Source organism: Notothenia rossii (genome assembly GCF_949606895.1).
Source record: "Notothenia rossii genome assembly, chromosome: 10".
Classification (NCBI taxonomy): Eukaryota; Metazoa; Chordata; class Actinopteri; order Perciformes; family Nototheniidae; genus Notothenia; species Notothenia rossii.
Window position 1 is genome coordinate 11952621 of NC_136908.1, and position 16291 is coordinate 11968911.

A 16291-nucleotide genomic window follows, 5' to 3' on the forward strand; every position below is an offset into this window, starting at 1 on the left:
GACTGATCATAGAAAACTGTTTCAGAATATATGTTTTTATTCATTTAAATCTTAATTTTAAACCATTTGCAATGAAACTATGATGTACAGTAGACTAGGTAGTAGTGACCCTGCCTTAATGGATTTGACACGTATCCGGTCTTTGTGGCATTACTCCAGTCTTCACTAACACTATAGCTAGATGCAGTTTAGAACAAAGTATGTTGTATGTGAACCCTGAGTGTAAACTTTACCAGCGTCTTGATGGTCCTCAGTGATTTCAGCAGGCCTGTCAGCAGCTGCCGCCTCCTCTGATTGGCCAAAAGACCCAAGCTGGCTTCTGTGAATTCTTCCTTCGAGACGCTCAGTTGCCTTAAAACGAGACGTCACAGAACAGGGGGAATATCAATAAATATGAATGCTACTATGTTAAGTAGGCATTTAAAAGTCCAAACTACTAGCCACCTCTGAAACTGTTTTTATTATAATGTGCATCTATAATAACACAAACAAACAGTGTAGAGTATAGTCTTGGTGTTTCCCTGTAGTCATTAACCCAATTAATGCAGAGCACCAAAAGCCTATTTTACAGAAGATTTAATGGTTTTACAAACCACTCACTAGTATGAATAATTGAAGCTCTTCATACTACAGGCTCACCAAAATGCGTATGTTAGCAATCGTAATTAATAACAACAGAGACATGAATCATGATACCTGCTCTCAAATTAAAAAAATACAGTTTACCACAACCCAAACTTTAAGAAAGAAAAAGTCTCATCTGATTACCCACAACAACAAAACATCAAGCATGATAACCAAACATTATATTGATGTACAGATGAAATTTATGGTGGAATGTTTTTGATTCAGACTTTATTTCAATATGTTTTGTTATTTGTGACCACATTAACAGACAGAGAATATATGACTGGAAGGGACATTATCATGTTTATGAGGAAATCACTTGGTATGCAGATGCAGTTTAAATGGGCTATTTCAGCAGCAATTTATTAGTGAATAGTATAAAAAATAACACTAACCTTCTTGCATTAGTGCAAATGACCGCTGCCAGCTGCAGGTTGGTCTGCAACGACGTCACTCGCTCCAGTTCCTGTGAAAAAAGTAAGAGGTAAAATCATAGACTGGGTTAAATTGACAGTAAATAAGACAAAGCAGCGTACTGTTATCTGTAAACACTGGGACTATTCTAAGTTAATGTTTCAGATCGAAAGGCATTATTGATAATTGGGCACTAAAACTGCTGAAAAAAATCGATCTAGCACTTAGATTAGTATTCTGGGGCTATTCTATTCTCTAGGCAAGGCAAGGCAATTTGATTTATATAGCACCTTTCAGCACGCGACAATTCAAAGTGCTTTACAAAATAAAAACAAAAGACATAAATACAGCATAAACACATTATTAAATGGCATTTAAAAAGAGGCATAAAAAAGCAAAGATAATGAAATAAATAAATAAAGCAGGTACAGAATACATGAATAAAAGGCATACTGCAGTGTGAGTATGAACAGCTCAATTAAAAGCAGCGGCAAATAGATATGTTTTTACTTTTTAAGTCTAGATTTGAAAATAGGAAGTGTTTCAGCGGACGTGAACGATTCGGGCAGTTTGTTCCAGATCGTCGGGCATAATAGCTAAACGCTGCTTTTCCATGTTTAGTTCTTATTCTTGGAACAGAGAGCAGACCCGACCCAGAGGACCTCTAGGACACAAATATGTTGTCACACCGGTTCATATACAGAGCCCGTTACAAAGTACTGCTCACACACAAACACACACACTGTAAATCAGAACAGTCTTCATTGCAATGTCGCTGTGAGTATCTTATGGAGAGGGATACTATCAATTATGTGATTATGGTAAGGCATGCATAATCAGTGGAAAAGTTTAATGTAGTTCACAACCCAGAAAATTCAAGAAAAGCTTATTTTCTTCAGAGCGTTAACATTTAGAAAAGGATCAAAGCACTCTGCTCTGAGGGATCAGTTATTACGCCACTTCAATTGACCACCGCGGAGATCAAACAATCAGCCAAAAGTAGGACCGAGGGACAAATTGCATTACGGTCATATTTTAGACTTTTGAACTTTTTCTTGAACTGCCAGATGTCATGCCTGAGGTGGGAGATGCTTGTTTTGTTATCCTTATCTTTGTGAATGCTGTATCCCTTAGCAACAAAGAGGGTTGAGTGTTCACAAAAATGTCATCATAACACTGTCAGAGAAGAAACAACCCTTTGATAAAAGAATTTAGTCCGGGGAAATTAATTTTCAACGGTCATAAAAACTAAAAGAAACATCATCAAAGTGCCACTTCAGCTCTGGGTACGAGATCAATGATCCCATTCAAAACAATCTGCTCTCATGATCTCATGATGATTGTTGACGACGATCTTGACAAATCCTAAGACCTGTTTTACAAAGGTTGATTCAACAGCCAGGGGCTTTTAAGCACCATGCGACTCATATGCTTTCTTGCTCAGGGCCTATTAAAAAGATACAGTCAGATCAATGTTAGATATCACAGCATGCTACGATGCTAATACCAATGGTACAAATCATACTAGAAAGCTAAAAAGAGTTATCAAACAACCCTTTTATTTAAATTAAACATGTTTTTTTATTATTTTGATATTGAATTTGTTAAAGTAATGCTTCGACATGTTCAGAAATACACGTATCTTGTTGAGTTAGATGAGACGATTGATACCCCTCCTATCTGGATGCCATGCAGTATGTGCAGCTTGATCACTTCTAAAACCAAGCATCAAGACACTCTAAAAAACCCATCTCAAGTTACTGTACCTAATCAAGAAATAAATCCTTAAGAAAAAAAATAACCCCATAAAAACGACAACTTTCACAGATGTATCATGTGGAAAGAGCCATGCTAATTGTTTCTATGTTTCCATGTTTATGCTAAGCTAAGCAGCTGCTGGCAGTTATTTCATATTAAATATAGGTATAGACATGGTGGGATGCTAACATTGATACTTATCAAATCAAATACTTCAAAAACATCCAAGAGCAAACCTTCACTGTTAGGAACACAGTTACCTCTCTAAGCACTGTTTAGAACAGTTTAGTAGAACCTGAAGGCCCCACAAAGGTATCAAAATGTGTCTCAGAAAATGCCTTCGCCCTCTAGGCAGCAGGGAATGGGCTGACTCACCAGGTCCAGGTTACAAATAATTTAGAGCGTGATTTCAGACAACTGATCCCATAGTAGAAGCTGTGCAACCCTGTCTTTAGCAACAACTCTGCTACAACTGTACAACTCTACGTGCAGACTTATCTAAGCCAGGCTCATAAAAAAAATTCACAGCAAATCAAGTTTACAGGCATCAATCCCACAGAAAAATCCCAATCACCAATATCTTTAAAATAATGGAAACTTTTCAATTGATCAAAGATACCATGTATATCAGTGCAAAGAATGAGTTCGTTTAAATCAGTCAAGTCAGTGCTTATTTTGTACGGAGAAAATAAGTGCACCCGGGGTCAAATCTGTTCAAGGAAGGAATCATTTATTTCCTTTGCCGAACGGAAACTATTATGTCCCTTCACCAGAAGAACACACAGTTTCTCTCACTACCCCATATTAAGATGGCAATTATCAACCCACAGATAATACTGTGAACAACACAGCAGTTGCTATAATGTAGAACCACTCATGCATTCAGAAATGTGCACAAATCCACACAGGAAAAGCCCGAAAACAGCTTGATTACATACACATTCAGCTTCAAACAGAATCACACACTGGCTCAACCTGCTGAGTGCTCAGTCTGTAGCCTGAGGCTCCAATTTTTTTGTTCTACTACTGATGCTGTCCATCCTGTCTTCAAGCTACAGTTAATCCGACAGTCAGAAGGGCTTCATCTGCTCGGATTGTGTAACTGGAAATACAAATGTGCACAGTGGCTATTTCTCGTTTTTGAGTAGAAAGAGTGTTTAGGAGTTGGTACACATAGGATGATACATTGACTTGTTCAAAAAGGGAGGCTGAATTGTACTATACAACCACACACAAATGCAATCTGTATGTACTGTACATATACAGAAAGGTGAGCTAAATCAAGCGCAATTAAACCATACAACCCGACTCCTACAATGTCCACAAACTGAGGCTCTGGTGTAGGTAGTGAAGGTCAAAGAGAAGGAAGTGTGACGTCAAAGAGAAAAGGCTTCTTTATTCATATATTCATAAGAAGTCCTCCCTAGGACCCTAAAGCACATTGGCTATGCACTGGCTCCTTGTGTTACCCATCCTGCCTATATGATGCTGCTGTTTGGGTCCTGCCCTCATCGCTTTTTATGCATTAAGGTTAAAAAGAAAACAATAGGGAAATGATGTTTAAGAGACAGGGATTGACAGATGGAGATTATATTGTTTGTATACAGTATGCTTATGTCTCAACATTCCTACACAGTTACTTTAAGGGTTAATTGACCATGCATATGAATAACATTCGATTGTTTCCATTTCTAATCTCCCCAATGCCACAGCCTTTACACCCCCATGCATTTTTCACACTGAAATATTAAACCCTTTCAAAGGAGGCAACACAAACAAAGGCACCAGCATAAATAAGTGTTTCCAGGGCGATATGATCAAATGCAGTGTTACAGAATAAATACAATAAGTACAATCTTAGTCAGAGCTACCTAGGAAAAAATCATTACAACTTAGACCCCCAGAAGGTAATGTTTCTCTCCTGACAAGGCTAAGGGTCATGCAGTTGGCCACTCAATTCTAACCTGTCTATCTTTGAGAGATAGGAAAGGGCAGTTCCTTTAAATCTTCACACACCCCTTTTTTATTGATCCAGCAATTTAATTGGATCCCGCCTTGAACTCATGGAATATCATGTAAAGTTATCTGTCAACTTCAGAAAATTTAATTCAGGTGAAGAGGTATAACAATAATAAAAAAAGAGCAGAAAAATGTGGGCACCTGAATTATATCCACCATTCATCAACCTTTTCTAAAAGAATCAATAACAAAGGCTCTGGCATTCATGTAACCTTCCACAGGAGGAGGCCTGGTCACACTTCTGACCCCTTTGCGGGTGGATTTTTCGCTTGAGAGAAGCAGCAGTGATCATACAAAAGCTCCAACAGAAGAAAGGTTTGCCACTACATAGCTATGACTCATGTCAGACGCTTAGCGGGCCATCATTGCAGGCACCGAGGCATGAGTGTGTGTTTGCACTATTTATGTGTCCTCCGATGTGTTATACACAGCACGAAAGCACTGGGGAGAAGTGGCATTGTGCCCTGCGGCTGTGATATTGCAGCAGTATGTGTTTCTGTGTAGATATGTGATTCAATATCACACAGAGAGGGTAAAGAACTTTGAGAAAGAAATCATAGTAGAGAAAATAGCAGGATGGAAACTGATAAAAACCCTCCATATAGAAACAGATCAAGAGTTTAGCAATAAGTTGCTCATTGTATGAATGTCTGAATAATAGGAAATTAAGTAGTGACACTTCCTTCTTCAGTGGATGTAGAAACTGAACTATAAACTCCACAGGGAATTTGCAGTCTAAGAGAATGAGGGCAGAGACGGGTCAATGGAAATGCCCCCGAAATCCCTGGCAACTTCTGCTAATAATGCCTGCTGTCATTTGGACAGAGACGCAGGGAGGGTCACAGAAATAATGATCAATTTGCTATTCATAGACTGACCTTTAAAAGCTTTACAGTGTTGGGCGATTTGACTGCAGTTTCACCACATACCAAATGTGTTGAAGCTGTCACTCATCTGCTTTGTCTTGCTGGGATCAAAGCTTAATTGACTAAACACAGATTTGACACATTTTAATAATAGGACTAGAGAAGTCAGCGACGATAGTAAGTTATCTTCCTCTCTTTATGGCACTAGATACTGTATGCAGCAAACGTGGTCTCCTGTCTTCCTCTGACCAAATATAGGCGGAAAATCTGAATATAGTCAAGAGTATGAAGAGCATTAGTTGCATTTTGCTGTATGGTATTGTGTCGTATGTAATTATGGTGCTTATTTAAGCATTGAATTGATTATATTATGGGCAAACATTTGAATTAACCTGCCCAGGGACTACAGATGAAAATGCGCTCATTAGTTAACTCTGGCATATTTACATTGAGGAGGAAACTGAAATGTTGATTAATGTGCACCGTCTCGCGTAAAGAAATAAATGAATTCCTTTGAAAAACAAGAGACAGACATCCTATACGACGACAGCCCAGTGGCACTCCTCTTTAATGATGGAAACGATTACATCTGCTCATCATTGTCCAGCACAGTAGAACCAAAACATTGTGTTCACCGTCCCAAGCAATCAACGTAAAAAGCCATAGCACACATCATCCACACCCTTATCTTACCTGGACAAAAAAAGGGGCTTTGTGAGATTGCTGTTCATTGACCGCAGAGTAGCGTGTTACACATTAGTTCCCTGCAGGCTCGTCACTAAGCTCAAGGATCTCAGATTAAACACCTCACTGAGCATGTGTATCCTTGACTTCCTGACAGGCAGACCCCAGATGGTGAGGGTTAGCGGTTACACACCATTGAAGTCTCATTCTTAATAGCGGAGCACCCCAGGGCTGTGTTTTGAGCCCGCTGCTATATCCCCTGTACACATACCACTTCTGACTAACACCACCAAGGACTCAGCAGTGGTGGGTCTGATCAAATATAACAATACAAACTGTAGGAAATAGAGAATCTGATCTGCAGTGTCAAATCACTACTTCTTGTGAATGTCAGCAAAGCTAATGAGCTGTCAGTGGGGTTTTGGGAAAAAGCAGGAAAGAAGCTATAAAAGAAATTCACTCCAGTTCTGGTATCAAGGATGCTATAATTGTACCGCTTCTTTATGAGGTGCCATTGATGTTTTGAATGAAAAGTAACCTCTCTGTGTCATCTCGTCACTCACTTCCGTACCTTCCAGTAGCTCCTTAAAGGCATGAAAGACACTGATGATTCCCTCATAAACAAGTTCAGATAAGCTCCCATTCCCAAAGAGCAAAAGGCAATTATAACCAATAAGTTTTGGAATTATTCTTCTAGATTCATTAAAATGACGGAAAAGTTGAGTGTGGTCCTGTGTTATAACTGGAAGCTTACCTTGACATAAGCAGGCTGTTTCTCCAGAATGAGATCGGCAACCTTTTTAGATACCTACAGAGAGAGAGAGAGAGGGAGAGACAAGGGGGGGGGGGATATTAAACATGGAAAAGACTGAAAGACACAGTTTGATGTTCTTCCAAAATGTCTCCCCACAAAGACACTTTGTGCAGTGCAATCTTGCCAACAAGGATGAAGCTAGAATAACAATCACATCTCAGCCAAAGCCTTTTAAAAGAGCACCTCCCGAACATAGTTTCATTTCATTCAATGTCCTTCTCAATAGCATTACTCTTGTTTCTTTCAGAGCAGCCTCTGTTCTCTCTGTTCGTATTGTGTTCTCTAATGTTCTTTTTTGCTTGTACCTTTTACCATTTTACACATCTGAGATGAAAATGTAATGATGTAAGACCATGTTCCCTGCATATGGCATCATGTTCAGTACTCAGCTCACTCACAGGATCAGCATGACCCCGTTTAAGAGTTTTGTAGATCGCTGCTTTTTGTTGCGGAAGGAAAAAAGCTTGAATATTCAGAGTCAATCAAAATGGAGTGAATCCTAGCCTCATACTGAAGGACCATATAAACATGCCTTGCAGATTGGAGGAGCTTGTTTAATGCTTTTCTAAAAAGTAAAGAGATTGTATTAAAAACCAGTTATCCAGTGAATCCTCATGTATGTTCAGTCCTTCAGAAAGGGCTTATTTCTAGATTCTCTGGTCTCCATCAGTGAACTACAAATAATTGATATGTCAATTCAAAAGTGAATGAAGCTCAAATGTTTAAAATCTTACTGCAATTAGATGAAGCGGAAATGATTATGTTGCTCATTAAAATAACAAAAGGATAAACACTTTGAGTAGTACTACAGCAGATGTGATCAACCAACCTTCTCCCACTCACAGTGAGCAATCCCTCCTCCACCTGTTTTACTGTGAAACTATGCACAACAACACAGACATAAACCCAGTCGATGTTTTATGAGTTTATTCACAGTAGTGAGGAGGTGTTTGTGTATGCTAGTATGCAAAATACAAGGCTATTTCATTTCAACATAGTAGTCCACTGGAGACCTTAACAGATGGTGAGTGCAGCTCAATTCAAACCATTACTAGTACATGGAGATAACAATTGCCACAGAGAAAAATATATTCAGATAAAGAAAAAGACATTGTGAAAGTGAATGCTGGAAAAGCATAAAACATGTGGAAGAAGTTAAAGAAGCCCAAGACACACCCTTAACTATTCACAGATCTGCCTTAATATAAGACCATAACGCTACCTTCTGACAACCCACTCAACATTACAGAGTGAAAGAGTCTAAACTTATAATGCAAACCCAGCAGTGAGTAACCAAACCCACCTGAGCCACAAAGCCAAAGTCATACGTTCTCTGCTCGCCCTCACATTCACAAATGAAAGCTAATTGTGCAGTGAAGGGTTTGCAAAGCAAGCACATGTAATATTTATTAAAAGTTGTCCTTGACTGTCAATAAACTATCATCATCCCAGACACACAGTAAGACAATTACAGCTATTTGTCTCAGTATGGATACAAACAGGGTCATGAAGGGAAGTTATAGGAGAAGATAGATAACGTATACAGACTACACTCACACACATTGTCTATTATGAATGAAAAAGCTAACGAATACAAGCATTGATAACATGTTTGGACAATTTGCTCATTAGCAAGAAGGCTGCAGACTGTAGATATACATAGGATTATGATACATGTGTCAGAATGAGAAGATGTTTACTCCTTCTTGCAAGTGTTTACAGAGATGTATGAGGCAATTAGTGCTAAATTAGCTAGCACTAATTAGGGATGGTAGCAATGAAAAAGACTCAAGCAACTCAGTAATAGTGAAGGTCAGTCTTTCTGATTAAAAGGGCTGAGACACAACAGTGTGGATTCACTAGTACCAGAGCAATGTGACCCGAATTCCCTTTGAAGCCGCGTGTCTCATTTTCATGATATGATGTCATCTCTGGTGCTCCATTTTCACACACACACACACACACACACACACACACACACACACACACACACACACACACACACACACACACACACACACACACACACACACACACACACACACACACACACACACACACACACACACACACACACACACACACACACACACACACACACACACACACACACACACACACACACACACACACACACACACACACACACACACACACACACACACACACACACAACTTGAAACTTCCTCTGCTCAGCGGGACATCGTTTCAGCCTGAATGAAACACAGGGAGAAATGTGGCAGCCAGGCAGGGTGTAGGCAAAGGTTGCATAAGCATTACTGACTTTTCTTCTTTTTAAACTGCGTGGTGGGAGAAAAATTCATTATTGCTGCAGGAGGGTTAGTCATCTCTAGCTTTCAAGTTTCATTAAAAGTGTAATAGGTTCATCAAAGTTATGAACATCGCCCCTTTTCGACATCTTTGCAGCCTACGTTACAGAGAAGTCACTGTGAGGGTTTGGAATGCAAAACGTTGCCATACTTATGATGAGGTGCACCTACAAAAGGAATTCTAAAAGTATGATAAGGATTTCGTTAGGTCAAATAAGAGTTTAGATGGCAAAAACATTGAATATAAACCAGTCGGAGTCTAATACAAGCAGGTGTGTTCATAATAATGAAGGCACTCTTCTGTGAGTTTACATGAGAATTACGGCAACCAGACTGTGCCTCTGGACCTTGACATGTTTTTAGTACTTAAGTCTCGCAGCACTAAAAGCAAACTGAGTTAGTCCAAAAGTCCAAGTAATCCAAATGTTTGCTATCATGTTGTATCTACATAAGGGGAAAATGAAGGGGAGGTTGAAGAAGGATGCAGCCGAGTTTGAGTTTTTTACTTATTCCTATTTCAACGTGTTCAAGCATTGCCATTGTTTTCAGTATTTCCATATTAAATAGCCATCTGATTAAAGGCGTGTCTTTTCTTCTTTTATGCTGTATGTGTTCCCTACCAAAGAGCCCCTTCTTTACACTAGATTGAACTTCCTAGGACTCATGATTTATGTTTTCACCACAGAAAGTTCCTTCTGCCCAGCCCTACAACAGAGGACCCAGAAGAAGGTGGAAAGGAAATGGAGAGGATGATGATCATGCATCTAGTCACAAAGTTCCTTCCAGCAGGAGTTCAGAGAGAGACAGGTACAAGCAGTACATGGTACAGTTTTTTATCTTTCTCACCATGTACTCAAGCCCTCCCTCACACACAGACAGGCAAACACATACTAACCTCACGCTGCTTTATAGCATCATCCTCTGCAGGGAGGAAAGACCCTCATGAAACCCCCATAGTGAGAAACTGAAAGCCTTATTGTCACTTTTGCAGAAAGCTATGTTCTATTTCACACACTGACGATTAGGACACTCTGCAGGCTGGGATGAAAGTGTGTGTGTATGTGTCTGTTTGTAGGGGACCCATTATGTGTCCAGTATTGCTGCACCTATATAAATTGCCAAACTACAGTGAAGGTCTTTCCATCAGGAGCAGGCAGGAAATCAGCAGTAGTTTGATGAATCGAAACACGTACACAATCATCCACACATACACAATGCAATAAAGGAAAGTGAAGTGGTACATTTTTAAATGAATTCTGATTATTGTGTGTGAAAGAAAAAAAAAGAAGCAATCCCTTTAGGCTGTACTCTGCCATACATCTCTAAGTTTCTCCTGAATCTGGCTTGCAATAAAATACCATTGATTAATTTGGAAGTCAAGCCTTTTAGAGGTATCCATATGGGAACAAATCAAAGACAAAAAGAAATCATGCTTGCTCCCTGTCATGGCAAAAGTGTTGTTTTGAAATAACGTTTGATTATTTTACCATGGAAAAAATATGGCAGGAGGCTCCATGTTTACCAATCCCATAACTCTGATTGATCGGTGGGATAGAGAGACCGGAGCACAACGGAAAAACACAAACACAGTATATTTTTTTATAAATTGTTCTCTGGTTTATAGTTGACCTGCCTCTGTACTTTGTGTATAAAGTACATTATTTGTATGAAGTTTTCCAATATTTTGTGACAACTGTAAGATCATTTAAGTTAAAAAAAAGTATAAACAAGTGAAAGTACGATTTTTTTAACAAAAGCCTAGCCAAGTTTTAATTGGACAAGCAGGTAGAAGGTTCGCTCATTTAGGCTCAGGGTCGCAGGTTTGTATTGACGAGTTTGCTGAAAAACAAAGCTTCAGATTTCCTGCCTGACTAGTACACTACACACTGGACTAATTATCATTGCTGTTCCAGGGAGGTGCCTACCGGCTCGCTGCCAGAGAGAGAGACAGAGAGAGAGGACGTGTTATAGTACGATTGTGCACACTAGGGCTCCATTAATGTGTAGGTCTCACCATGCCACAGGCCTCAGAGTCCGGAGCATTGTCTCAACTAGACAGACAGCTCTGTGGGCAACTACCAAACATGATGGGACATTTGGGGAAGAGCGGCATGTATGAAAAAGAGGGATAAGAGGAAGCATTGAGGGAATAGCTGAGGCGAGGTACAGAAAATCCAGCTTAGAGCCGAGGGAGCTGTGGAGACAAACAGGTATGTGAAATAACAGAAGCTTGTCAGTAAGGAGGAAAATCTGCACTGGACTGTGAGAGTTGAGGATTCCTACTGGGAAAAGGGCTTTTTTTCTCTACCACTTGTTTCTATAAATAGAATTTGTTGACGGGCGAGCTCTCCAGTCAGAAGCTAAGAGTACCTGACTGACCTCAGCAATACGGCCCTAAGTTAAGGGTCCAGCTGTGGCCGCAGAAGGTAAGGTAAGCCAGTGTGCTTTAAAGCAGTACTGTCTTTGTCCTGAGGAGCTACTTAATAGCCCTTGAGGTGGGATTGTTTGGTGAAGAAAGAACTTTAAACCTCAAGTTGGCATCTAGCTTTGTGACCACAGTGCTCCAAGTAAAGGTTACTTTTATAAGCGTTAACTAGTAGGATGTGAGCGTGGGTCTGAACTTGCCACCGGTGCACATCTGGTGCCGCACCTTAGCAAATACTGCAGACTGTTTCCGATAGTACTTCTCACGCACTACTTATAAGCAGGAAATTATCTTGAAATCCAAAATGAAATTAGCATTAGGAAAATCGATTGAATAACAGTTCCAACTCAAGGTCCATTTATTCGAGCTTTTAGAAAATTGTCTAATGGCCTTTATCAAGTACCTCATGTGGAACCTACTTTCCGGTTTGATACAAACCAAAATCACAGGTTTGAAAATGTAACCTTGAGTGTTTCATCATAGTGTCTGTGAGTGTGTGTCTGTGTGTGTGTCTGTGTCTGTGTCTGTGTCTGTGTCTGTGTCTGTGTCTGTGTGTGTGTGTGTGTGTGTGTGTGTGTGTGTGTGTGTGTGTGTGTGTGTGTGTGTGTGTGTGTGTGTGTGTGTGTGTGTGTGTGTGTGTGTGTGTGTGTGTGTGTGTGTGTGTGTGTGTGTGTGTGTGTGTGTGTGTGTGTGTGTGTGTGTGTGTGTGTGTGTGTGTGTGTGTGTGTGTGTGTGGGACTTACTGATGCCTGTTGTTTCTTCAGCTTGTCTCTGTACTCCTCCAGCTCCTGCAGGTTTAGCTCAGGGGGCAGTTTCTATAAATCATACACAAATCCACAAACATACCCTTATTGTGTGTTCAGAATACCTCTTCCTACACAGTTGAAAGAACCCGAGGCTTTTGCAAAAACGTCCAAGTGTCTATCATTTTCATTGAGTTAAAGTGTCAGACAGAGAATATTCACACTCGGAGCCATAGCAGGGATTTTCTTTACCCTGAGAGGGTTTATCCTCAATTCTAAGCATCTTAATTTTCAAAGATATCTCCCTACCTTTAAAAAAAAAAAGCTTAGCTGATTTCACTGAGGATTGCATAGCTCCTCCATTAAAGAAACATAACAAAAGATTTGGCTGCACCTAACAGTCAGTGTCAGATCATGAGTAAGATTAGTTAGAGGATGTTATTCAGTAAACAGCAAACCAACTCTGCTAAGGGAAGAAGATATTACAAATCCACGGGCCAGAGGATGATAGGTAATTACTTTCCCCTTGACTGAGAGTCTCATTTCAGATGGAGTAGCAATACAAAGATAAATCTAATGAGATTTCACACCCTCTCTCTGTCGAGCGGATGCAATCCATCAATCCGCACGTCATCGGTGCGCATGCGGCTCGGCGGAAGGGTAAGAAACATCAGGTGAATGGAGCTTTAACTGTGCCAGTCAGACATGCATCAAAGCGCACGGGACGATAGTCATTCATATTACAAATGCAATATTGGTTATCTGAATAACTTTAATGGGGTTGGTTGTATGGAGTCATTATTATTTTATAGAGGGAGGCGTGGGAAATTGGGAGTGGGGCTCATTCGGTCAATAACGGACGTGCTCTGTGGTTCGTACAAAGAATGTCTGACCTCCAGTTCGTGCTGCACCATGTCGAAGGAGTCGTTTGAGTAGTACAGCTCCTCGATGCTGTCGATCATCTCCTGCTCCGCCTGGGGGTCGATGGGCTGCTCCCTCACCTCCCGCAACTCCTCCTGACAGGGGGGGACAAATAGAGAGATGATTCAAAGCTGTCCTTGAAGTAAGCACTTAAAAAAGTTCCAGACACACTGGGACACAAACAGAAAAGCGTCCAAAGAACAGAGATCTAAATCATCTTGTAAGTGATGAAAACAAACAAAAACAGAGTCTCTGATAAGACATTAACATAAACAACATCAAAACACAGTTATGCAAGGGGGGAATGCCATGGGACAGAACAATAAAAGGAATGGAGATAGGATTAAAGGAAAAGGAGGTACAGAGGAGTTTAAGGACACGGGCAAGGGTGAAGGATGGAATGGAAGGAGGGCAGAATAAAAATGAGGTAAAGAACAAGGAGAGGGAAAGAGGAGATGTGTAGTGGGAAAAAAGAAAAGTGGTAATCGCATAGTTTCGGATTGCAGCTTGTTTCGTTTAAAGCTGTCATGGGGGTTGGAAGGAAGCCTTGAGAGAAAAGACAAGAAGAAAGGAATGACAGAAAAATACAACGGGGATTCCCCTTCAGAGCATCTCTGGGAGACATCAGAGCCTCAGTTAACATGATGTGCATCCGCCGAGGCTTATAACGGCGGCGAGTCTTTTAGATGAAGGTTTTTAAGTCGGCGTTCCCAAGGAGCCCAGATCTATATAGAAATGTTATTTATTGGGATAAACCCCTTGAGAAGCACCATCTCGTTTTCAAGGGGGTCCCGATAACAAGTCAAGTCACGGGTCGATAACAAAAAGTGGTGGAATGGCCGTGTTAGCACAATGGGAAAAATAGAAGTGTCCCAAGTCGCTACATATTTACTATGCCCTGTATTTAACCTTTAACCTTATTTGAATGTCCGAAATGGTGTGACATTTTTTTGCTTCCTAAGTAAATCCAAACAATGGAATAAACAATGTAGGCAGTGCATTACATTTTAATAAATACAGAAATGACCAAATATTAAGTAAGTAATGGGGAATGTAATTAGGATTCAGGGATTATAAATAAATGTGGCAAAATATCTATAAATTGCTAAATATATTTCAGTCTCCAACAAACCAACCAAGCAGCAATGCCATCTACACATTAGTGTTGCTAGCATAGCTACAAATATTACAAATATCTTAGTATTATATTAAATCCAACATAAAGAGAACATCTCATATGGGGGTTCACTTAGCGCCTTGAGTAGAAATCCTTTATTTCCAACAGAACATCAAAGCACAATAGCACTAAAAATAGACTGTTGGCTTGGGAAGGAGGTGAACCAGGATGGATGTGGAATTAAAGGATTAACGCTATATACGCCGACTATATGCACTACTATATACTTCATGAGATATCAGTCATTGTCCAAAAAAACCTTGTTCACAGCTGCCTAGCCACACATATTTTCCCCATCTACTATCAGCGAGAAGCGTGCAGCTAGGCGATGAAGTGTGCCACCATGTAACTGAATCTCTCTCTGTGGGTGAGAGTGTGTCTGGCTGAGAGACATTTATATGAGGTCGCTGCTGTGAGTCAATTTAACGTTCGCACTACGCTGTAAAATATAGACCGATATCAATCAATTACACAAACAGAATCCCTTTTATATACATTTTATACCAGGCAATAGGGGGTCTTTGTGTGTGCGTGTGTGTGTGTGTGTGTGTGTGTGTGTGTGTGTGTGTGTGTGTGTGTGTGTGTGTGTGTGTGTGTGTGTGTGTGTGTGTGCGTGTGTGTGTGTTTGCGTGCGTGCGTGCGTGTTGCCACGTTTGAAAATCAGGTAAAGGAGTGAGCTAAAGCCCCGGGGGAAATGTGTGGGTGAGTGTGTGAGATTGGAAAGGAGGGGTAGAGGTAGGAGATCACGCTCTGCCATCAGAAGGGTGGGTGGGGAATCAGCTCAAATGAGAAGGAAGGCAGAGCGGGGATGGGGGATGGGGGGTGGGGATGAGCTGGATGACTCATTGGTAGAGAAAGTTAGAGGAAAAGAAAAAGAGAGAGGAACGAGTGAAACAAAGGACAATGATGTGAAGCCTCTCCAGTGTGGTTAGAGCAATTCACCTCCCCTGTGTCAGGCTTTGCTCGAGTCTCCCACCTGCAGAGACGTGCAAAACTCCACACAACTTAAAGTGAATGACTCCTTGAGAAGCTACCTCAGGTTAAATAATCCCCTTTCCTCACCTGGAGCAGCGTGGGCAGGAAACTAAACAGACGCCCCTGTGCCCCCCCATGTGAAACCCAACATCGGCTGCTGTGAGGCTTTGATCACATTTCACTTTGAAGGATGAGGGACAAACAAATCACCCTCCGACCTCCTCCGCAGATTAATGAAACTCTCGTCTCGTTGCAGGAAATTAGAAATCTATTTGCATGCAAACGTGCGGGAGGTTTAACAAGCGTTATCAAATATGATTGAATGTGGAAAATCAAGCAAAACAAAAAGGTGCTCAACAACAAAGGGCCTGTTGAAATAATAAAAAAAAGGTGGACACTAGAGAAAAGAACGAGTGGTGACGAGACTGAGCGCGGGGCTAATTAGTTCCACTAAGATATCATTTATTAGATGAACAAATCAAAACCTCCTTATTGTTATCAGCGCTGGCTGTATATCCCTATCTGATTAACTCAGTTG

At 40.6% G+C, this 16291-nt stretch overlaps 1 protein-coding gene across 2 annotated transcripts in view; it reads right to left on the reverse strand.

Annotated features, from left to right (window-relative positions):
- Window positions 1-16291, reverse strand: part of vps50 (VPS50 subunit of EARP/GARPII complex) — a 102513-nt gene that overhangs the window by 78076 nt on the left and 8146 nt on the right. For both annotated transcript variants that reach the window (XM_079653232.1, XM_079653231.1), the window contains exons 3-7: window positions 13574-13696; window positions 12681-12752; window positions 7123-7176; window positions 1023-1093; window positions 234-351 (exon numbers count right to left, since the gene is read on the reverse strand). In XM_079653232.1, coding sequence (XP_079509358.1) covers window positions 234-351; window positions 1023-1093; window positions 7123-7176; window positions 12681-12752; window positions 13574-13696 — 438 coding nt within the window. The remainder of the gene's footprint in view (window positions 1-233; window positions 352-1022; window positions 1094-7122; window positions 7177-12680; window positions 12753-13573; window positions 13697-16291) is intronic.